The 24,842-nt window shown below is 40.5% G+C and overlaps 1 protein-coding gene across 30 annotated transcripts in view; it reads right to left on the bottom strand.

The window, feature by feature from the left end:
* Positions 1-7,988: 7,988 nt before the first annotated feature.
* LOC143325537 (protocadherin alpha-C2-like) overlaps positions 7,989-24,842 on the bottom strand; it is a 190,493-nt gene continuing 173,639 nt past the window's right edge. For all 30 annotated transcript variants that reach the window (XM_076738686.1, XM_076738689.1, XM_076738693.1 and 27 more), the window contains exons 2-4: positions 24,455-24,519; positions 20,986-21,071; positions 7,989-11,201 (exon numbers count right to left, since the gene is read on the bottom strand). In XM_076738686.1, coding sequence (XP_076594801.1) covers positions 10,894-11,201; positions 20,986-21,071; positions 24,455-24,519 — 459 coding nt within the window. In that variant the 3' untranslated portion in view covers positions 7,989-10,893. The remainder of the gene's footprint in view (positions 11,202-20,985; positions 21,072-24,454; positions 24,520-24,842) is intronic.

Raw genomic sequence — 24,842 nt, 5'->3', positions numbered from 1 at the left:
CACAGCTAATGCAATTAATGCAATTACAAATCTTTAGATATCATGGAGCGAAAATATGGAAATCTACAGGACTGATGTATGATAATGATGATGATGATGATGATGATGATGATGATGAATCTATGGATGACATCTAAACACAAACAAATTTATGTTTCCAAAAGTCTTATCTGATTTTCTTATTATAAAATGCTGCACATCAGCAGGTATAGCTCACTTGAAGCTTTCTTAATTTTTTGTTTCAAAAGCTTCACGATTTATGCATCACTGAGGGGACAATTAAACAATTACATTATTATTATTAGTCATAGTAGTAGTAGTAGTAGTAGTAGTAGTAATAGTGTAGCACAAATTTAAAAAAAAAAAAAAAAAGGGCTAAAAGAGGGAAAAGAAATTTCTCGTTGCGTTCGCTGTTTCAGGACCATGGACAGAGACGATAGCATAATGACATGGCACTGAAAGGCTTGTTCTACAAAAATACAAGACTTTACAATTTCAGGGTTGTAAGACGTCACAAAATGCTAAATACTGAGTAAAACACAGACCGCCATGGGAAGTGTGACACATTGCTAAATATTTCTTTTTGGTCTTTCTGCTTAATCCTTAACAACAGTTGTGTATACAAGTAAACATAATACTCAGTGTCAATAAATTAGGTCAGTATTGCCTGCAAATTGTTTCTCTCATCTCAACTAAAAAAGACAGACCCACTCAACACCAAAATGTAATCCACGGCATAAAATTCAGCCAGGAAAATGGTAAAATAAATGTATATCATACTGTAGCTAAGGTACAATGTTTATTTATATATCATGCTACAACACAGAGTTGTACAAAAAATGCTAGTTGGAGTCCCTTTATACTCACAAAACAAAAATCATATAAATGGATGAATAAATAATAAGACATAAAAATAAACTATCCCTTATTGTGGAGTGGGGAGGATGAAATGAGGAGGCTGCAGAACTCTTGAAAAACTCCCCTCGCTCCATGAGACATCTCTTATCACACATAACACAGATCGTGGGCAACAATGACATTTTGATGGCACGTACTCTCCAGTATCCTTCTAAACTGGGCATGAACTTCACTGAATCACACAAACCTTACAGTATTAGTCCAAACTGTTTCATTGGACAGGTTGCTGGTAAATGTCAATTTCATGTGTGGAATGTCAAAAACCACACCACTACACAGTGTCACGGAATTTATCTGGTCCTGATCAACAACACAGCACAGCAGGCAGCTGGGCTGTGGAAACTATGGCTTGAAATTGGATGTAACCTATGGTTGGATAAGATTTTTGTTGATCGCACACCGGGGAAATTAAGTTGTTACAGCCAGCAAGTATTAAAAAAGTAAAAACAGAAAAAACAGTGGCACAGACGGGTAAAGATAAAAGGTATACAGGATGCAAAATAAAATTCAAAAAAATCAAATATGTATACGTATATTATGTACAGATTATAAAAATATTAAATGCCATAAAAACAGCACTACAGTGCAGTGCAGTGTACTGCCAATATTCTTATGAGAAAGTTACCAATGTCATATGTTGCATTACACTTGAGAAACACTGTTGCATAGGAAGAAACATTGAATTACAATGGTTAGGATAACTGGCATTCAGGCTCCAAGCTGTAAACAATCATCAACTATTGTGCCTTCCAGCTGTTTGTCACTTCATAATATGAAGTATTCTAGCTTCAGTACAACCAGATGGCCAACAGCTCCACCATCTCCTCATGGTAACGCCTTTATTCAATCATCCAACCAATCCCTCAGGTTGTACAACACAGCAATGGATTCCACTGTTGTGTGTCACAGCACAGCAGTCAGAAATGTCTCCACATAGTTGTTTCAAATATAAACAACATGTCTAAATCCTAAATCTAATTATCAACTGCAAATCCTAAAATGTAATCAGTGTCAGTTATGTCTTAATAATTCAGCGATGTAGCCAAAAAAACTGCAAAGTCCATGTTAGTTATTCACCGTTTCACCGTCAACACACTGAACTCCAGCAACATCAAAGTGAGCACTGAGTTACATGAACATCATACTAATAATGCAGTAACATTATCCTTTCAAGGTGGACGGATATTAGCACAGTGTTTCAGCGGTTATGTCATAAAACGACTGAAATTAATTTACATTAATCCGCATCTTGGGTTTTATTCTCACGAGTGTGTTCAATGTACATTTGTTCTTAGTTGTTGTATAAAACAGAATCGAACCTCATTCACTCACCATGACAGTAGTTCTGAAGGATGAGCAAAAAATGTTCTTCAGGTAGGTCCAGCATTATCCACAAGCAAGTGTGTTCTCTCAGGAAGTAAAGAAACCTAAGAAGAGAAGACAAAAACATCAGACTGTGTCCAGTGTACTGTACTTTCTGCTCACGGGATATGTAGCTTGATATGAATGAATCCTTATCCTTCTGAACAACCTAGAAAACCCACAGCAAGCTGCATTGGTATTGTCATTGAAAATCAGATTATTAAATTAACATCAGAATTTCTAGTATCAAATTCAGACAAAGGTTGGTCACCATGCAGTCAGGATAAAATACTTACCTTTACTGGCATGGACTTTGAATGCACCTCTACTTCTTTCATCCAATGCACTTCCAAAGTCACTGACAAAAGTAGTTCTGGTTCCCTCTGCAGATGGAAGAAAGAAATATAAAGTTAAAAATGAACTAATGTTAACAGAGGAAATTTCACAGACATTAAACCCCCAACAAGAACTAATTAGAGTGGTGGTTAAGTACATCTGGCCCAAGCAAACATTTAACAGTGGGTTCAGTGATACAGTACAAAAGCTTATAAAGATGGTGTGAAAATTATGAGCTTGAAAACATAAATACTGACTCACATCATGTCGATATGATGATTTTTGTGGCACTGGCAGCTCTTCCTGGTCTAGACTAGTGGCGAGTTTGTAAGACATATGTTTTCTTTCCTTTCAGTCCTGAATTAATTTCATTTATGTACTTTCCCTTGTGATTTTCTGTTTGTTTTATCATATTGTTAACTCTTCACCATGTCACTTAGCTGTTATTTGTGGGCGAATCATGCGCTGTGTCCTGTTGGATAGGCTTTATTTTAGTAAAAACTATCTATCAACTTTGGGAATTACAACAGAGCTTCAATACACACAGATATGACAAGGAAATTGAAAATAATGTTACTTACCAAGTTGTTCCATAACTGAACGTAACTTGAATGAAAACGAGATTTAAAAAAGCAACATCGGATATGACGCCATTTCGCCGGAAAAAATGGGCCATCTTTCTCAACCGTCTCTTGGCGCCATTAAGAATCACTTCCTGTATCCGTATCACGTGGGTTTCGCACCTGGCCGCCCCTTTAGGAAAGTATCGCGACAGGTCTTGAATATATTCCCTCTAAAGGGGGAAGTGAACGGCAGCACAGATTATGACCGAGTTTTTCGCCCCATAGTCGACTAAATAAACATTGGACCAATTTATCACAAGCCACATATCTGACTCTAACATTCTGACACTGAAGTTGCATTTTTCAGACAGACAAATCCGGAGAAAATTATCTTTTTTCGAGAACTGACTGTCAGCAACAACACATTGTGAGAGATCTGTTTGATAGAAGGGGGTTCCGTCCAAAAACTTCTATATTGACCGCCACCCTGCAGCACCTTTTTAAATATTAAATCATCTATCTCAATATTTAGTTTGCCAAGTGCCACATTTATGTTTCAGAATTATATTCCAGATGTAGATTATCCCACACATATTTACATTTAAAGTAAATGTTATCCTACATTCTGTATTATTGGCTGGGTCCTGTATTTACTTCAACTGCAGAGGGCTGTGCAACAAGTTGTTGCACAGCATTGCTAAATACCCATCCACTCATTCCTCTGCCATACTCTGAGTAGGGTAAACAGTACACTCAAAGAGTGGTGATTTAACTTGAACTGTCTATCTGATGTGGAAGACCAAGACCTGTGCAACGCTCACTGAACTGTTGCCAAAAATCGACCCCAGTCGACTTAATTCTCTCTAACAGAAATCATCAAATCACAGCTTTTACACTTGGAGCTCACCAATCATTGACTAATTGTTTGAATTAAAAAAAACAACAACTTACAACTGACTGACTGACTTACAACTGTCCTCTTGGTTGCGCCTTTGGTAGAGAAAAGTGCCCCCTATGTTGGCCCAGTATGCATGAAATGTGATAAAGTGCCCTCTAGGGTGCTCTAACAGTGGTCAAAATGTGATGCAGAGCCATGCATACTGCTCTGCAGGCAAAACAATTAATTGGCCTCTGTGTGCCAAATGATTAAGTAGCCTATAGTTATCTTCATGTTTTTATCACAGAGGTATAGTCATCACGCAATTAAACAATTTTAATGGTAACTAGGGTTTGAAACTGTTTCAGCATGAATGCATCACAACTTTCCGCAGGGTGGTGCCCCACAGCAAGTGCATGCAAAATTGCAATTGGTTATATTATTTGGTAAAAATTCTGAGTTTTTACAACAATGATACAACATTGCAAACCTTGGCCTTATTATTATCCATCGCTGCAATATTTCTCTTTTTTTTTTTTGAGTAATTGTCTGAATGCATATAGTCTGTTTCATACACATGTACAAATGAACAAGGGAAAACTTTTTTTTTTCAGTTATTTTAATACTTTTATTCACTGAATGTACTATAAATGACAAATAGGTTTGCATAATGAAAGTCCTCTGAGCTGAATTCAACCATCATGAAAAGATATCTCCTAGGAAATTAATTTGAAGGCAGAGAAAAAATCAATCCTTCAATCACAAAAAAGAATGATACTCATGATTATAATTTAACAATTAATGACAGTTTGGAGACATAATAAATCATATAACAACAATTAAATTATAATAAGAATAAATGCATTCAAAGTTTAATTACACTTTGTTTTACTACCCTTTCTTTGCTCTCCACCACTTTTTTTGTTTAAGTAATTCTGATTATGAATTAAGCCAAAGCTCAAAAAGGATGTGACAAATTGTCTTCTCGTGTAAACACCTTTTCTAACTGGTCACTGTAGCCAAATGTGCTGTGATACTTTTGCCAGGAGATGGCGCCTTTTGCTCAGCACTCCTAGAGAAAAACCCAGCGTCCCAGAGATGAATGAATGGAAAAGGGAACGTGCTGGCATCGTGTAGTACTGAGTATGACAGAAAACAGTATGGTTCAACATCGGGAACCTCAGTATTGACAGTTTCAGGAAATCTCTGACCTTGTAAACCCACTAACATCTACATCTAAGTCCTTGATGGGTTTAATGAATGAAAATGATGGAGCGTGTCAGGCAGGGATCAAACTCATCCATCGTGCACGCGCAGCGTCATGGTAGGCGACGTGAAATCCACCACTCCACTCAGACATCACAAAATGACTGCAATATTGTTGTGTCTCAGGCTTCTACTGGCAGACCACTCATTGTTAAGACACATGGTGGCAGCCTGCATAGTAAACCATCAAGGCATGTGTGCGTGTTGTATTTCACAGCTTTTCATTGCCACTTCCTCTTGCAGCCTCCTTCTGAGTTACAGCTTATGACGTCGAAAATTAAATCATAGCTTTGTGTTTAGAGGCCTACACTAACAAGAGCACAGGGAAATAAATTGTAAAAATAATGAATGGTAACAGTAGAGAACATAAGTGGTAACACATAGCCTAAATATTCTAGATAGATAGATAGATAGACTGAAGCAAATTGCACTTTGGGGTTCAATCTCAGAAAATCAATTCTTATTGCTGTCATCCCTAACTTTCAATCATTTCTTTCTGCCATATTTTGACATCCTTTTTTTTACTGAAATTGTTTAAAATGTAAATTCTGAAGAGACAACCCAACAACCGAGTTTTTCTGTAAAGAAACACTTCACTGAATGCAAACTTCATAAAATACCAAACATCAAGGTCAAATTTACATTTGCATACTACTTATCCATGTACCAGTAGGCTAATTAAGATTATTCAGTAAGCATTAATTAAGCATTAATCATGACAGACTGAAACAAATAAACTTAATTCTCATCCTACTGTCTGTCTCTGTTTCATTAGCTTGTTTGCACTCTCTTGCTCACACTGTGTCTCCACAGTGTAATGTGTGAGTGCTGTTATTGCCACAGGCCAAAATTATTGTGCACATTAATCTCTCCATCTTCATCGTGGCTGTTTCCAAGTTGCTCCATTTTCCTTCCTCAGCAGTATGATGTTTTTTGCTGAGTCACTGCAGCTGGCAACATCACCAGTCAACACATCCACTAAAACAAGCACATGCACATTTCATTTCCAGTGTACCCTGATTCGGCATGTGTTTAATCTGTCTGATCATGTGTTTGACAGTATCAGACCATTTTGGCTGTTTATAGCTCGCTATTTGACCTTCCTTTAACTCAATCCATATTACATCAAAGAAGGCAGACTTGTGCTATGTGTATGATGTGTTTAAACTGGTTTACATTTACCTCTGTGAACTGGACAGCAAAGAGAGTGAGCACAGTGGCCTACTGCTCTGCTTGCAGGGCTCTGTTCACTCTGCCATAACATATATCCATATTCATTAGCAATAGATTCACTGCTCTGCAGACCAAACACTGCAGGCTATGTTTCTGCACAGTGAGCTGCTTTGCTTGTTTGTTAATTTGTTTGTATAACTCTAATGAGCCAAAAATCTGAAAGACCAGGGCACACTTTGCTAATACTCATGGGACTATGTAACTGTAGGCACTCTAAATGTGTGGGTGTTGGTGGTCTTTGTTAAAGAGTTGTTCTTCAATGGATCCGCTGTTCTTAATGTCAGTGAGGAGTCAGCCACACTGTGTGCGGTGCTGCATCATCAAATCAGCAGCTGTAGTTATCTGTGCTGCCTGCGGTATACGAAAGGACACACCTTGACCCCATACTGGGCACCCCACTGTTTCAACCCTCCTGTGTTTGCTAAGCATATAAGGCAGTTGCCATAGAGACTATCCCAAAAATAGCTGTCACCATAGAAACCATTTTTGTCTGTCTCCTGGAGAGAATGAAATAAAGGATGGGATGCAGCATTTGTGCAAGCATTTTTTTTTAAAACATGAACTCTTGAACCTGCCTCACTGCCATCTCACCTCTCTGTGTGGGAGATTAAAGCCAAAACTGGATAAAGAGACATTATTTCAAGAGCAGAATGAGTACAAAGACACAAAAATGTACAAACTCTTCTATTTAACAAAAAGCCATGACTAAGATCAAAATTTGCTCATTTCAAACAAAGAAAAAAACAAAATGAAATGTCTGTTCTGCATCCAAGAGCTCTAAATGACTCTTTAGGAAACTATTGAGTGGGCAGGAGTAGATGATTGGATAAATGTATTGATTATCAATGGTGCATTTTATCTAGGCCAGCATGACTGATGTCTCTCTATTGTGATCCTTTTTTCTACAAACTCACCCACTGGGACACAATAAATCTACTTAGCCACTCTATTAAATTATGTTGCTTCTGGAAGCTTCCTTACACAAGGGAGTGTTTGGACCATCTGTGACCATGGCTTTCAACAAGGACAAATGGGACATCAGTGCTGGGCAGGTCAGTCTGCATGTGCCTCTCATACGGGTGCGTGTTAGTGCAGGAAAAGAAGTGGGATGTGAGCATGTGTGATGTAAGAGAGTAGGCTGTAGATAGTTTATCATTCCTGACCTCACTGATGTCAAGAGATGTAGTCTTTCTACCTCTTTTCTCTTGTTGCACTGACTTATCCTAACCTTAACCCCAATCTTCATGGTAAAATTGAATGATTGACATATTGGGGACCTACATTTTGTCCCCATAAGGAAGGTGAGTCCCCACAATGTGACTGTGTAAACAGATTTATGTCCCCACAACGTAAAGAATACATGGTATGCACGCGGACACACACACGCACACACAGAGAGAGAGAGAGACTCCCCAAGACAATGAATTCACATGTATTTTTAAGAAAGAAAACTTTATTAGTGATTTATAAACAAAACACATTACCACTGTATCCATTTAGGTAAAATAAAAAAAGTCATAAAATAAATGAAATAAAATAAATGAAATTCACTACTTCACTGTCACAGTTGATGAGCGGGTGTACAAAAAAAGGTTTTACAACAGATCTGGGCCAGTCCATTTAGGACAGCACATTGCCACCATAGTTCACCACCATACATTGGGAAAGAATGACAGCATGAACGCTCACTAAACACAAGCATACACTACATATACGTTTTTTACACTGGAATCTTTTTTTTTCAGTAATTTTTGATTTTTGTTTAGAGTGAAAGGGAAGTGATAGCTCATCATAGGATCATACATATTTCAGTTACAATATTACAGTGTTAGTTAGATCGTCATGTCAAAGCCGGACACAGAGAGTGTTTTTTTTTTTTTGTTTTTTTTTGTATTTATTATTATTTATTTTTTTTGCCATTTTTTTTGCTTTGCTTGTTCTCAAAAGCAAAAATCATAGTTGGTAAAAGAAAAATAATAAACTTGCGTTGAAAGGTATCACACTATAGCATTTACAAATATTTAAAGAGGTTTAGTGGATGCCATACAACATCTGTGGAGCGTGAAGATTGTAGTACATAGATGTTTGGCAGACAGAAGTACATACAAATATCTCCTGTGCGAGTAATGAAGAAAAATGATAATACAAAAGAATAAAATCATAGCCATCTATCTATTTATATATATATTTCTCTATATAGTATGTGTTTCCTTAGAGCAGTACATGCAGCAGCCACTTAATGGAGTGACGTCATACTGAGCCGCAAAACTTTGGGGACGTGGCAACAAGTTACAGGCAGGGGAGGGGAACCAACAGAAGCAGGTCTTGAGGCATGTGTGTGCCCCTTTTTCAAAACCTCCTGAGAGAGGATTGGTGGGATATAACTGCGGGACAGGATTCCCTAGATGCCCGTATTTTCAGCAGGTTTCAATTACTAATGTAGAGACAATCTATGAAAAGTCTACGCTACATTTACAGCGTACATAAAAGCTAATATGCGACTCAACAATCCTACACAATCAATTTGGAGAACAATGTTCTTCTCTTGTACATGGAGGGGGAGGGCCAGCCCACGGCACCTGTCTCCTCACTTAATCCCAGTCCTCCGCCCCTGTAATCTGCCTCATCCCACCTGGTCCCCTCTCATCTGTGGCTACAAACAGGAAAATGAACAGCGTACTGTAGTACTTGTAAGTTAAAAGCGCTGAACCGTTGTGCACTTAAAGAGACATCTGACAAGAGTTCAGGGCATAGACCCCCGACTGGGCTTCCCCAGGCCTCATCCACATTACTCCATGCTGTTCTCAGCACACCACAATGTTCAGAGCAGGCCATTCCCAGGATCGATCCTGAGCAGGGGGTCAGAGCAGGGGTTAGGTGCAGTGTCTGAGGGTAAATAGGGGTGGACATGACACGCAAAAAGCAGTTAAAGCTATGAGGAAGAAAAGAAAAAAATGCCAGAGGATGTAACTGTGAATCTCTTTAGAGAATGAACGAAAACAGAATAAGTTCACAGACTTCATCATCACATGACGATGGGTGACCGTGGGGAAAAAGGCAGTCTGGGGAGGAGAGGAAGGCTCGTGGCAGCCTGAGGGAAGTACAAGCGGGTGAGCAGTTGTAAACTCAAGGTATCAGGTAAGGGCTGGTTGCTACCAAACATTCAAAGCAGAAAGCATCAGGCTTTTGCTGCAGCAGGGGGAGAAGAGACGGTGTTATCAAAATCTCAAGACTCTCCTAATATTCTGTAAGATTTCATCAGAGTCCACTGACTGGAAGCAGACTCACAAGCCAGCTCAGCTTGACTCTCCACTCTGTGATCCTCAGGAGAGTGCCAGGCATCCTCCCATCTTGCCATCTTTCTGGTGCTCTCTGCATTCCTCAGTTGTGGCTCTGGTTGGAGAGGAGGCTCTCTGTGTCCTTCAATGCAGTGAGCAAATACAGAGTGATTGCAAAGGATGCTGTGTCCATCCTGAGAGAGTTGATGTACACATGCACACCGCGTCGGTGACTGTGCAGGGCAAAAAGCTTGCAGTGTCTAGTTTTAAGCACATTTCTTTGATGTCAGTTGATTCTCTCTCCATTTTTATTTCTCTCCCTTTCTCTAGGTCTCAAGTGCTTTCCATGCCTACTTTGTCATGGTACGTGTATGTATGCATTTGCACTTTTGAATGTGTGAGCATGCGCGTGTGCATGTGGTTTCATTGAGATCTCTGGAAACACTGTTGGTAAATATCAGAGGAATCTGCAGCAGTGTCATGTTAGCCTTAGTTTCAGTGACTCTCTCCTGTGCTATTTACAAGTAATGTGTGTCCAGCTCCAGATGGCGTACATCTGGTTCAATCGTCGTTGTCTTTCTTCTTTTCCTTGGCTGGCACAGAGCTTTTTGTTGTTCTTGTACAAAGTATTTGTCTTCTCTCAGAGAGAATGGTTTACACATCATAGTTGGGGAGGGGGTAAGACAGAGGTGCCAACGTGCCCAGTGGGTTAAAGGAGAAAAAATTCAAGACAAGGGCAAAGAGTGGTCCTTCCTTTTTGGGAACGATGACTGACATGAGTTGACTCGGGGTGTATAGGCACATAGGGGCATGGAGCAAAATCAATCATTTTATTGTTTATCAAGGCAAGATCAATAATTTACCTCAGTCAGAGACTGAGGGTAAAATAAATCTTGGTAAGGCCAGGTTCATTAAAATATTATCAGTGAAAATAAGTCATAAAATGAAACTGGAAAATCTGTAATAGTTTTCACATTTTCTTTTTGCCCAGTGGACTTTGGTTGGTACCTCTGTTTTAACAACGCCCTTTTCTTCTTTGCTAGTTTCACTTTCTGCTCCTCTACTCATCTCCATCATCTTTCCCCTTATCCTTCTTGTCTTTCTTCTCCTTCTTCTTCTTCTTTTTCTTCTTGGCCTCCTCTTTCTTCCCAAAAGTGATGAAATCACTCTTGTCATCCTCTCCTCCCTGGTTCTGTCTGATGGATATTATGGCAGGGGAGCCAGGGATGATGAAGGCTTCTGGGGGAACCTCGCCAGGTTTCAGGTGTTGTGGGGGTGCACCAGGACCGCCGGGGCCATACCGAAAGTGCCAGCTGTTGCTGTCTACACCAGCACCCATTGGGGGGGACACCTCTCCACCTTCAGCATCTGAAGGAAACATAAGAGAGATGGATGGTAGGTTATTATTTTCTTTCTATTTGCTTTAAACAGATGTGGTCATTAAAATGACCAAACGTTATTATTTTCTTACTCATAGAGACCATACAATTTGCCGCCATTATATTCCACACACTCTGAATTGCGATGTAAAAAGCAAACCTCTTCAGACACACTGAGATTTACTACGCCTTTTCCATCTGTGATGCATTCTCCACCTTTTTTTTTTTACATTGAATGATGCATTCTGCATCATTCAATGTTATGAATGATGCTCATGAAACACACCAGCTTGGAAGCACAGCTGTCTGCATATGTTACAGGTTGAGACTATCTGTCATGCATGCAAATGTAAGCAAGGACTGAACACATAACCGGAGGAGACACGATAAGAGATGCTGATCTTGCATTCTGCTGTATTTACAAGTGTTATTCCAATTTCCAAGGTCAGTTTTATGTGGAAATGCATCAGTCTCTGAGGAGCAGGTACAAAGCGGTATACAGTAAAGTGGCAAATGAAACGTCTAATGAGTGCATAGCTTCTTTTTTATACAGTATAATGTTTAGATATTTTCTTAATTTATTATTACCCATAGCAATCTAATTTTTTCTAAAAACCTGTTCATTTAAAAAAAATATATTTAGCACAGATTTCTATGAATATGGGGTGCCTTAATTTAAAGCTGAAGTTTGTTGAGCTGCTCCTGCACCAAAACATATCACTTTATGTGCTTCCATATATTTCTGATTTGATTAGAAGTATATTTAATGACTACAGCAGCATTAGCAAACCTTTCTACAAATAAATATTGTTAACTGTCTATATCTATAATGTGTCATATTTTCTTTTTCAAAGATTAACATCAGGCTGTTCTTATTACATCTACATTTTGGTTTCTTTTCAGATAAACCCCCCCACTGAACTCCATCTTTTGAGCTCACAGAGCATGCCTGTAGGTGGTAGTCTCAGTGGCTGACTAAAATTAACTGCTGCAAATTAAATAAAAGGCATAGTGCAAATCCGCCCTGAGCTTTTATCTACATAAATCAGGCCTTCTGTATCAAAACTTTGACCAGAAGCAGAGTTCACTGATATCCACAGCAGCCACTGTAAAAAAAAAAAAAAAAAAAAAAAAATCTAATTGGTCAATAATGAGGAGCATTCGATGAGGAACAGCCATGGCATGCTATAAAAGGTGGGAGGTAGTGGAATTTAATGGGAGATTTCCAAGACGAGACCGTTAAATGGCCAATGAATCAAGGGCTCCCTGCTGGCCAAAGCTAACATCCATGTCACTGGTTGATGAAACATTAAACCCTTCATCATCATGCTAACTGCTTAGAAAGGCAATGAAGTACAGCTGTGTTTTTTCTTAGTAGAATCTAACTGAACTGTTTTGTGAGAAACGCAATATTTTACTTTACTTGTGTTTACTGCTCTGTGCAGAAAGTCCTTGTGTGTCATTTGATGGTTGCGTAAGGTAAATTTTAGCGTTCAAGATTAAACCAGTATCCGCTAAGGTGACTGGGTTTAGCTGAGCAGCGTTCTGATAGTTAACAGATGGGCAAGAAAACACCTTTCATCATCACTACAGGTTTCATAGTCTGCCGATCTGTCTTGTTGCCAGGAATAAATTACATGATTAAAAGGGTGACCACACGCACGCAAGCAATTCCTTGTTGGGTAGGACAGTGGTAAGAATTGTGCACACAAAGCACACACGTCATTATTCAGTAATTGGCAGGTGTGACTGTATTTAGGAGGGCATGAATAACCAACCTGACCATGCATGAAGTGATCCCACATGTACTTCATTGTCTGGGTGTGTGTCATTAATGTCTATGTGCAGCATGACAAAACTGAGCACAGACTACCAGCAAAAAACCCAGTCATTTTGGTTATTTCCTCACAGCAATGACCTACTTGCCACACTTGCCTCACATATTCCTTTTATTTCTCTGACTCCTTTTCTGAGTTCTTTCCAAAGGGGAGATTAACTGAGCAGGGCTCCATCCAACCAGAAGGAACAGTGTCTGGAAGAAGACGCCTGACCTCATGCAGTACCCATGGCAGAGAATACCAGACTACAATCTTATCTTACCCAGCCAGCCTCAAAATACAGACTCTGTTCGGTTTCAGTTTGCTTCATGCTGCATCTCCTACACAAAATGAACTGTCGTCCTAAGTTTAGTTGGGCATAGAGAATGCAAATGTTACTCTGACTAAACTATGAATGTACTGTTGGCTGTAAGTTGGATTTTATCCAATGACCTCGGTGATACCAGAGATAGTGAGTCTCCACGAGTGTCATATGCAGTTACCGTGTTTGTGTTTGGCTGCCACAATACTGCATTACATTGTTAAAAAGATGTAGGGTGATGAATAATGAAAACTGATTCAGCCATAAGTCACTCACATTCATAAACTTTAATTTGTGAGATGATGTAGTTTATTAGATCACTTTTCAAATATAATGTACTCCCATTTTGCCCCCTCTTTATTTTTCCATCCCTGGTTTTAATTCATATTTTGCTCATTCTTCATACTTGTTTGCCCTTCCATATTCTGCCATTTTCAGATATCAACTTTCATTGAGATCAGCTCACAGTGAAGGGTTCATGGAATAAAGCCATTAAAACATGACGTCCCCCGCTTGGCATTCAATCCTAATCAGTCACAGAGGCACGCACTGCTGTAAAGCTCCTCCTTCTGCAGGGAAACTGTCCAAGTTGAAGCAGACAATGGCATTAAGTTGAATTGTTTTAATGTGCAAACTTAAACACACATGGATTCTAGTCTGAAAAAAAGCTGGGATGATGAGATGATTCACTGCTGGTCAGTCAGTCGATCGATTGACTAACACAGCAATAGCTTCGGGTTTTGGACTGTTGGTTGGACAAAAGTTGGACAAACTGAAGATTATCCTGGGTGTTATGAGATTGTGGTTGTGACTATTTCCTTACGAACTCATTAAGAGAATAACAGGCAGATTGTTCAAGACTAGAAATTTTTAGTTGCAGCCCTAGTCTGATTTTCAATATCATGTTTAATTCCCTCAAATATATTTCAAAAATCAGCTTGGGACCACTGTGCAAGAATTAAGTGGGTCATGCATTTGAATTGTTTCACATCATTATTCCCCAAAAAGCTCTCATACTTTCACCAACTGTGACAACACAGCTGCAAGAGCCACAGAGAGAAGACAGAATTTGACAAAGAGACTGAGAGGATCAGGACAAGGCAGGCTAGATCGAGTCACTGCTTCCTCCACATGCAGACACAGAGACAGCTAGAGTCACATTCATTTCCAAGGCGAGAGTCTTCCCCCAGTTGATAAGCCCTCATCTGACTCCCCCAGCAGAAACATGACCCTGATTCTATAATCTCAAAAGGAAGGCCAAAACAGAGGAAAAAAAGCAAAAAAAAACAAAACAAAAAAAAAACATTAAATGAAAAATGCAGAATACTGAAGTGCTGCAATGCTGTGCCATGAAGTGTCCACTCTTTTGCCTCTGAGAAATTACCTGTCTAACTCAGTGGGGAACTTGATGAGACACCAGTGCCCCCATGCAAACTTAAATCCATAAACAAAACAACACCCTGGAGAGTGATGAGTCATGCTGAGAGCAGACAGATGGAAAAGGGTAAGGGGGGGGGCAGCGTAACTCTAGTGAAAGGGTCAATGTCTTATGCTGGATTTAAAAAAAAATAAAAAAATAAAAACAGACATCATGGGACACACTGTAGTCTGGCTGTATTAAACTCTGGTGCAACTGAAAAGGTCGTATCATAATAGTCTTCATTGCTTTAGGGGGTTCCTTTTATACTTTGCTTAAAAAAACATCTCTAACTGCATTGCATATGTAATTTGGACACACAACAGGTTTGACCTGTGATGCCAGCTACATCTCCATTCCCTCTATATTTAACCCTTTTCATTTATCTCCTTAAACCACGTCTCGCCTCACTTTATTTGCTCTTTCACTCTTCTCCGCGTCTTTTCCTTCCCAATAATGGTAACACTCTCACCTCGCCCAACACTGATCTCCACACAGCCGTTGCTTCAATCTGATTTGTCGATGGCTGTTGCAGAGCAAAACTTCCTCTCTTCTCTCCTCTCTGTTCCTCTTGTACAACCTCCCCCCTTCTCTTTCCCCGCCACCTTCTCTCTGCGCCTCTATCGCTCATTTCCCCTGACCTTTCAACTAATCTTGCGTGAAAGCTCAGCCAGCTGACACCCGTCCCTCCCAGTTATTGATAAAAGTCTTAATCATGCCTATCAATGTTTATGGCAACATTAATGTGATTGGGTATTAAACAGCTTGTCCATCAACAATAACTTCCAGGCACATTAGAGACAAGGATGGTTTATTTGTTCCATAGTGATGACTAATACCCTCAGCTCTATTACTCTCTCCATGTATCTGTAACTTGCACAGTTTTTTACCCTCTGTATTTGATATGAGGGACACAAGCTATGGTAATCAATAATTTTGCATTAGAGACTGTGATTTTCTCTACATCTCCCCCCTGGGTTTGATCTCTGAAGTCTTCAATCCAGCGTCTCTGCGTGTGAATGTGCCTTCGTTCCCTGTGCCGCCCAAGGTTTTCACAGCCACTTAAATCACCCAAGCTCCATTTTGCCACGTCTACTTTATTCATCCCCTTGTCTCACCCTACCATCGGCCAGTTGGACAGAAGCGCAGTGGAGCGCAGTGCAGCGTTACATAACGAGCTGAGGAGGAAGGGAGGAGGAGGAGGAGGTGGAGGAGGAAGAGGGGCCAGGAAGTGCAAGGATGCAGATATGAAACACGATGCTCACCACCAAAACGGAGGGTGGGAGGGAGGGGGGGAAAAAATGGATTAAAAGATCCTGAAGGTGCGATTCATTTTTTTTTTTCATCACACTGCAGTCGAAGAGAAATCTGTGACTGTTATGATGGCAAAGAGTCAGCTGGGACCACACCCTTCTTCAAGGTAGCACCTGTGTCTCTTAGTGTGCAGTGCAGTGTGTGCCCATTTTGATAAAAAACAAAGTGTGATGTTGCTGTCTATTGAAAACCTAATTCTTATTCATGTCTGCATTTCCACTGATATGGCTGAGTGGTGATGGAAGAATACATTTTTTCGCCTGCACAAATTACCATATATTCCCCAATCTGCTAACAGGAAATGAAATAAAGAAATAAAGCTGTGGTAGGTAATCATACAATAATGATGACTGGTTGCTGGTTTGTAAGCGCAATTATGCTTCTGCATATGCATATTTTGTGTGTGTGTGTGTGTGTGTGTGTGTGTGTGTGTGTGTGTGCACACGCGCACGTCTGTTTGGGTTTCATGCCAGACTGAGCACCTTGCTGTCTGCTCCCTGCTGGATCATGTGGCAGATGGTGGACACAAGCAATCCCAAGTGACAGGACTTAACACAATAAAAATAACACTCAATGTAGGTGTACGTGTGTGACTTTGAGTTGTTATCTGTGTGTCTGTGTGTGTACGTTAGCATGTGTGGGTGCTATGGTAAAAAAGAAAAACCAAAAAAAACTGAGAAGTAGAAATTGATTTATTCCCCAGAGAGCAAGAGAGAGAGAGAACTGGCAAGATATCTAAAGACTCAGGGAGTGCAGAATAGGAACAAAAATGAGTGACAATAAAGGAGAGCAAATAATTGAAGTAGAGAACAGGAAACAGGTGAGGCGGAGGGATTCTGAAACTGTGAAAAGTCCATGACAGCTTCCAGACTTTTCTACTTTGCCATTTCTCGACTGTGCCAACAGTCTTCTCATATCAAATACATCTTAACTAAAAGACTGCAGCTCTAAAGTATGATATCTAGCCTTGAATTGAATCAGACACCTGTTTTATCTGTTCTTTACCGACCTCTTTGTCTCTATTTAAGCACCACTCAGAGAAAACACTCAAAAGTTACTGATGGAAACTCACACCTATAAACTCTCTGATGAAACTGACAATGATACAGTAAGTGTAAATGGATGAGGTCGTGGTTCTAGATGCTACATTGCAGATCATATAGCCATGCCCTGATGCACTGAAGGAGCAAAATGAAAGACAAAATCTCCAACAAAACCTCCTCTTGTCCACCTTTTTCTCCATCACCTCGCTGCATTTCCTCTCCCTCACTTGGCTCTTTGCCTCCACCCTTGGGTGCATTTTTGCTGTGACAGGTGCCTGCTGCAACTGATTACAGTAAACTCTAATCATGTCTTTCTCTGTTCCTCTGTGAATATGTTCCAGTGTGTGTATGTGTGTGAGCGATCAGGGGGATACAGAAAACAGTAAACCTGCATCCAACTCTGCAGTACACCACCGCCCCTGTGAATGTAGGTCACTCTCCGTCTGTTTCTCACTCCTCTGCTCTCTCCTACACTTTACACCTCTTACCTCCAACTGTCACTTTCTAAACATATCTCTCACTCCTTTGACTCGGTCACTTCCTCCTGCTGCGTTTTAGTGTTTGCTCATATATGTGCATTTCAGTCAACACCTCCCTTTGTCTTGTCCTTCACCTCCTGATGCCACAGTCTACTTTTTCTTTCCCCCTTTCCCCCTCCTTCAGCACCTTTTGTCCCATACCATATGTTTGCACTCCCCTCTCACTGCCCCCCCTTCCTCTCCTGCCAATATTAGGGGCCATGAATGGTTGCCGTGGAAACTACATCCTCCAGTGAGGCAGTAGGACATTGGAAGGAGTCATGGTGACAGTGCTTGTGCTGATGGAGAATAATGCTGCAATCTCTCTCTCTCTTTCTCTCTCTCTTTCTCTCTCTCTCTCTCTCTCTCTCTCTCTGTCTAGTCTTACCACTCTCCCCTAGCAACAGCAGCCTCACGCAGCTTCTTCTCTTTCCTTTGCTACAGTCAGTCACTCTGATCTACTCACGGTCGCTCCCTCCCAAACAGTTTATGTCCATCGGATCTCTTCCTTCCCATCCACCTTATCCTTTATTGCTCATTCTCTTCTTTCTTTTCAACCCCTCACTCTGCAACCCACCCATCTCCCTCCTGTCTCTCTCTGCCCATCTCTCCTGGGTACGGCTGTAATTCTGCACAGTTTTCTCTGAATCCATATGTGCCCTTGGTTTAGAGACAGAACTGTGAAATACAGGCAGTGACAGAGGAGGAAGACATAGAGGGAGTGAGAAACAGATAGGGAGAGAGCGTTGGACAGCAAGCAGAAGAACCCTGATTTCATTAATGTGGGTCTGTTAATCTGGGTGTGGGCTGCGCTCCATCTGTCACAGTAGGAGCAGCACACAAAGCAGGCAGCCAAAACACACTTAGAAAAACAGCCAAGCACACACAGGCACGTACACATAAAAATAGAAGACAAGATGCAACGACACACGCACACACAAATTGATACCAACACACAAATCCACACTGAAAATCAGCGGGGAAGAAAGAGGGGCGTTGTCGGCTGTACCTCCGTGTCTAACATCGAAGCAAAAAATAGACTGTTAGGCAAAACAACACCCTGTAGGTACAGCACACAGACGGAAACAATTCCCTCAGCAAACCCAACTCCCATATACTCCTGCTCCCCACCTAAGGACCACAGCCTGCCTAACAAACAAGACGATTTGGTTATAAATAGCACAGAGTATGACTCAGAGCGATGTGACAGGCCACACTGAATCAATATCTCCATTTCTCTCATTTTTGAGACATGATAAACACAACTTGAAAGTCAGGATGCAAATCTCTCTCAATCTTGTCCTCCAGTCAAGAAGCTCTACAAATAACCACTTTTCATATTATCTGACACTCTTAAACCAGAATTATCCTTAACGCAAACTTAAAATGTGACCTGAAGTAATATAGCCCTCAGCTAATATTTCCATTCTTAACCTGACTAACAATGAGATAAAGAAGGGACAGTAAGCCCGTAGGCACAGCAGGGTTAGTGTATGCACAATGTGTTGTTCTCGAAGTGCCAGGGCTTAATTAGACCACCTTAAATCCTCACCAGCTGATCTTGTTACCGCTGACCCACCCTAAGGACGTCACCACTGCCTGTTCTGCTCTCTCTCTGTCTGTCTTTCTATCTCTACGTCTTTCATGTTTTGAAGTGCCTGCAGGCTGTAAGTACTCAGCCAAGGCAAGAAATCGATGGCAGAGTGGAGGCGGCTGTGTGTGTGGATAGGAAGGGACAGTAGTTAGTGTGTGGGTAGTTTGTCTGCCTGCCCATCCCACCACCTCCTGTCTATAACAGACCAGGCCATTTTCACAGCCTTTCTTTTAAAGGTTGTTTTTTGGGGGCTTTTCTTAGTTTTATTTGTCAGATTGAAAGTGAAGAGGCAGACACGGGGAGTGAGAAGGGGCATGATGGATGTATAACAAAGCGACATCGTGGTTATGTGGCATGCACAGTAACCATTTGGCTACCAAGGCACTCCTACACTGTTAATCACAACAAATCACCTCTTTATCTAAACTTAATTGCACGTCCTTGCTCCAGTTCTCTCATTGCACATGCTTCTGTCTAGTTAGCTCACTGGTCTCCTCCTTCATTTTTTCTCTATTAGACCACTCCATTCTCAATTTCACCCTTAATCCCTTGTGACCTTACTTCCCCGTCGTCATGAGGAAAGTCAAGAGTTGACAACTGAATTCTCCTCAAAGTACAGAGGCCGCTGCCACTGTGTCTGCAGTGCATGTTTGGTCATACATCTTGGTTAGAGGCATCATATGCAATGACATTCACATTACAATGTCCATGAAATGTCATCTAACATTGAGTATGCTGTCATTTACAGTTTTGTTATGCTCCAGTGTCCCATTCTTGCGATTCATCTCGCACTGTTTTCTAATAAGCTCCTGCAGTGCTTTGTTTGAGCATTGGCAAAGTCCATCCTGATGATGACTAGATGGCCAGAAACATGTTGTACATGAAGTGACTTCTTTCTACTGAGTGCCTGCAGCTGCTTCACAGCAAAAATACTGCCAAGACCATTTTGCTATTGAAATTCCCGATGGCCTAAAATCATTAAAAGACTGTTTACTACATGAGAGCGACATAAAAATCTAGCAGCACAAAACGGCACAATTGTGTAATGCACAAATAGATTATTTTAAATGTCTACATATTAAATAAAAATCTTGAAAATTTTCAATTGCCTACATCACCCACCCCTAATCTTGTCTTTGTGAATGTGTGTATAAAAGAGCTACAGAATGAGAGAGATCCACATTAAGTGCACAGGGAATGTAATTGTGTTTTATTATTCTTCTCTAATGTGTTCTTGAATGTTTGTCCTCTGTGGCTCAGTGGCTTATGCCTCTGTAAACATCTTGTTGATAATCCAAACAACTATTCACTCTCTCTCTCTCCCTCTTTTTCTCTGTACTGTCTCCCTTCCTGATGCAGAGATATCCATCTACGCCTACGTAGCATGTGTCATTTCCTCTCCCTGCAGCAGTTGGAAGGGGTTGGAGTGGGTTGGGGCGATCTCGTAGCTGATACCTCTGTCTTCCTCATTTTATTACTCTCTTGTGGTTTGATAAGCTCTTTAGGAATGTACAGTTATTGGTATAAGACAGTCTTAGCTGATATTGTCTGTGCCATGGAATGTGTTGCATAGAGATCCATTCAGCTAAACTGTACTGTCACTAATTTAGACCTTAAAGGAATACACTCGGTCCATGTCTGCAGAGCAGACATCTTACTTTATTCAAGTTTCTTACTTTACTGGGCCTAAGCCAGTATTTAATTTAAACGTGATTGGTTTAGGTGAGAGTAGTATGACAGATTCTTACCAGCGGCGCTGGATGCAGTGGGCCAGTTCTGAACCAGGACCCCCTGGGCTCCCTGCATTACTGAGGACTCTTCCATGTGCACTGAGCTGGAACACAAAAAAAAACAACAACAAATGCACATATTACACACTACAAAGACATTCTTGATAAATACTAAGCCATGTTAAATCAAACTGAACACCAGAAGGCATCCATACACATAATTTAATACTATATTGGTAAACTTTATGTTGTGATTGCTTAACATGATTAAACTGTACACTCCTGTATTTCTAAATTTCTTCTATCCATATGTTTCCTATAATGCACAATTTTGCAAATTCAGACCTTGGTACTCTGTGTGAGGTTATTGGTTGGGGGGTGTAGCAAACACAATCCCAGCAACGCAACATTCAGATTTGGATTAAAACATTCACCCTACATTTTCCTGGCATTCTCTGGATTATGGATTACAGAAGGCCTGTCTTACATTTTCACACTTGCTATGTGGAAATTCAGAACGCTCTCCTCTACTGAAAAACACCACACTCTCTGTAGTGCTGAACAGCAACTGAAATGCTGCTACTAACCAAAGATCTCTCTCACTGCCCCCACTTATATTTTTGAGCTCTGACAACAAGATTTTAGTTATGAAGTTCCATGTGAAACCTATGAATCATCCAAAGGGCCACTGCTTTCTGATATGATCCAAGCAAGGGAAGAAAACCTCTTTTAAAAGGTCAGTTCACCCAAATTATACTAACATACTGCAACAGCCTAGCCATGAGCCCTTACCCTAGCCATGAACAGGATCATACAGATAGTAATCTGAAACTTGAAGATAAGGTGCTGGGTGTTAGCAGCAGGGTAAAGACGTTTTTAATGTAGACTTGATTTTGTTAAACCAAAAAAGATATTTCAGACACAAAAACATATAGACCTACACAAACCGCTATTCTAGTACTACTCTGAATCTTTATCTCTACCTGCTGCTGTTACACTTAAATCCACCTGTCCCCCCTTCTCCCCACTGTCCCTAGTGTAAAATCAGGTAACTAGAAGCCAAAACCTTCACCAAAGTCAGTGTGAGCTGGTCTTTTTTTCTTATTCATTTGTACATTCTGAGGGATTAATAATTGTTTTATGTCTTCAAAACAAGGACAAGCTGAAATAGAATTCTGAAAAAGTAGAAATCTGTTGTTTAATAATGCAAAAAATAGTTAAAAGATGTACACATCTAGATCCCTATGTACAGTGGCTCTGTGAAGAGCAGAGAAGTGATATGGAGATGGAGGCCATTTTAAGTGCTGCTAAGCAACAGAATCATCAAGGTGCACTGATAAAATATATTGGCAAACACTGCACTGATAATGCACTTTTCAGCTAATGTCAGTCCTCCTTTCTCATTCCTCATCATCTCATCTTCTCCTGCTGCTTTGTAAACACATCCTCATCATTTTGCACAGCTAATTACTTCTCATAAGGCCAAATTTACAATTACACTGATCACAAAATGAACTCAGACACAACCTCTTAAAAACACAACTATGGGGGATATGTTGTGCATTCCACCAGTAATTAAACAAAACTAAATAGGTCAGTGCATTACACGTTGTTTGGGTGTGGTATCCAAATCGCTTATACAAGCTCTGATTACAGATGATCATTCAGTGAGGCTTGGTAATGGGACATGGGGAACATCAACTTAAAACACATCAGAGGCTGTGAGTCATGAGACAGATTTAATATGGTAGACTGGTTGACACAAGCCCATTAACTCTCCTTAATCCCTGCTGTAATTATGAGGGAATCTGTGTATCATTAATGACCCTCAGATGGCGTACAGTTTTTAATCTGACATGGAAATCAGGGTGCACACATGAACACATACGTACAACTCTGATTCCAAAAAAGGTGGGACACTGCATAAAACATAAAAAGAACCAGATCTATGCCATATCTATCTACAGGAAGTGGATAGATTAGATAGATTACATATGCAGATATGACAAGATGATAGGTAGGTAGATAAAGTTACTTTGAGTCTAGCTCATTGAACCTGTGACTTTTTGTAATTATGGTGCCATCTCATTAGTGTGACCCTTGAGTTGGTCTTGTCCATCTGATCCCACAGCAGGTAATACCCCAGTGTCTTATGGGTAATGTGATCACTGGTGTGGTCATGCAGCAACCCCTACGTCCCTGATAGGCCATCTTTACACCTGACTACCTGCCCTTCATCCATCAGCGACCCCCTCTCTGCTTACCCTTCCCTCCTGTCAGTTCTCCATCTGTCTATGGTAATACTGAGAGAGGCATTTCCAACAGCATTTCTCCTAGCTGTGTCCATCTCTCATTTTCAGTGATCATTAAAAGAGTAATCATTTCTACTTATTAAAATGTGATGCTTTTATTCAGATTTAGGCCATTTGGGATTTTCTCTATTGCTAAGTCCCTCTCCTTTCCCCTCAACACAAATCACAGCTGAGCAACAGCTGGCAGCCAAGATGATGTCAGACATCTTTACTGGAACAGGCCAATGCCTCACCTTGTCCTCTCATGCAAAGGTGGGAAGGGATTTTAAAATTTTCCTGGTGGCCTTGTAATAGGAGCACACTCTGTACCCGTTTCATGTTGATGCTGTTTATTCCATGTCAACAAAATAAAACAGATTTAGTGAAATGTCAAGAGTGGATTAGACTGTGCAGAGGACCCCAGTGTCAGCATGAACATGAACACTAAGACATCTTTTCAAAATATCACCTGACTAGGTATCCTCCACTAACTCATTAAAATTATATGTTTAGGGAATGGCCTGCCTCTGGGCAGCAAGCTAGGTTAATTAATGTCATTAAAAACAATGCATCAATTAGTTCTCCAGCATTAAAAAACTTAAAAAGAACCAAAAGGGTGTTGTCAGATATGCAAAATAACATGGCTCTTGATCTTTTTAAACAAATGACTATTTTAATTATTTTATTATTTTTGTTTAGGATGAATTTTAGATGGACATCATCTGGACACACACACCTTTGCTTTAAACAGACAGTGTGAAGTTTTTATTTTTGGTCTCCACTGCAGTATGACAGGGCTTCTCTCTTTGAACTGACAGAAGAATGACTTTGCATTCATTTTACGTCCATATTATTTAACATCTTAAATGTACAATATGCCTCAATGACACACTGTAGTCATTTAGACTATTTAAGGGTACGTCGCACACGACTCCCAGAATCAATTGTATACTTGTGTTAGGTGGCTAAATGAAACCTTGTTCAAAGCTGTCTGAGGTAGCTGACAGTCTTAATTAAGGGTTAGTGGCTCTTAAGATCAGTCAGAGAATGGTGCAGAGTTTGGTTTTTTATGTAAATTGCATCAGGTGAGACAATAATGTATACATCTTTTGGTCTTCAACAGACATGATGAAAGGGACTGGTGAGGTTTGATGGGACTCTTACTGCAAAGTGACAGAAAAAAATGGGATGCTTACCTCTGCATTACACCTCCTGCTCTCAGGGAGGCTGAATATCTCCAGTCTGCACTCGGCACTTTGGGCTGCAAGAGAGAGTGAGAGGAATTGAGTCTTAAGTACAGGCGAAAGCCAATAGCATCTCATTAATAAGTCATGGCGAGAACTGCTAGTGCATGCGCGTCACGCACACACATAAACACACACACTCAGTCACACACACAAATGCATAACCATAGCAGCGACAGCTTGGTTCTCAAAAAGCAGGGGGCCTTTGTACAGAAGGGAGTGATGAATTGAAGCTTGTAGGTGCAGTCATTTCCTCCCTTCCCCACACCTCCTCCTCCTCCTCCTCCCCCCTCCTTATCTCCATACATGTCCTTTGACAAAAAAATGACAGAGAGATTTC

The sequence above is a fragment of the Chaetodon auriga genome, chromosome 9 (genome assembly GCF_051107435.1).
Source record: "Chaetodon auriga isolate fChaAug3 chromosome 9, fChaAug3.hap1, whole genome shotgun sequence".
NCBI classification, from domain to species: Eukaryota; Metazoa; Chordata; class Actinopteri; order Chaetodontiformes; family Chaetodontidae; genus Chaetodon; species Chaetodon auriga.
The sequence above is the reverse complement of the archived record's forward strand: the minus strand, read 5'-3'. Positions and strand labels throughout refer to the sequence as shown.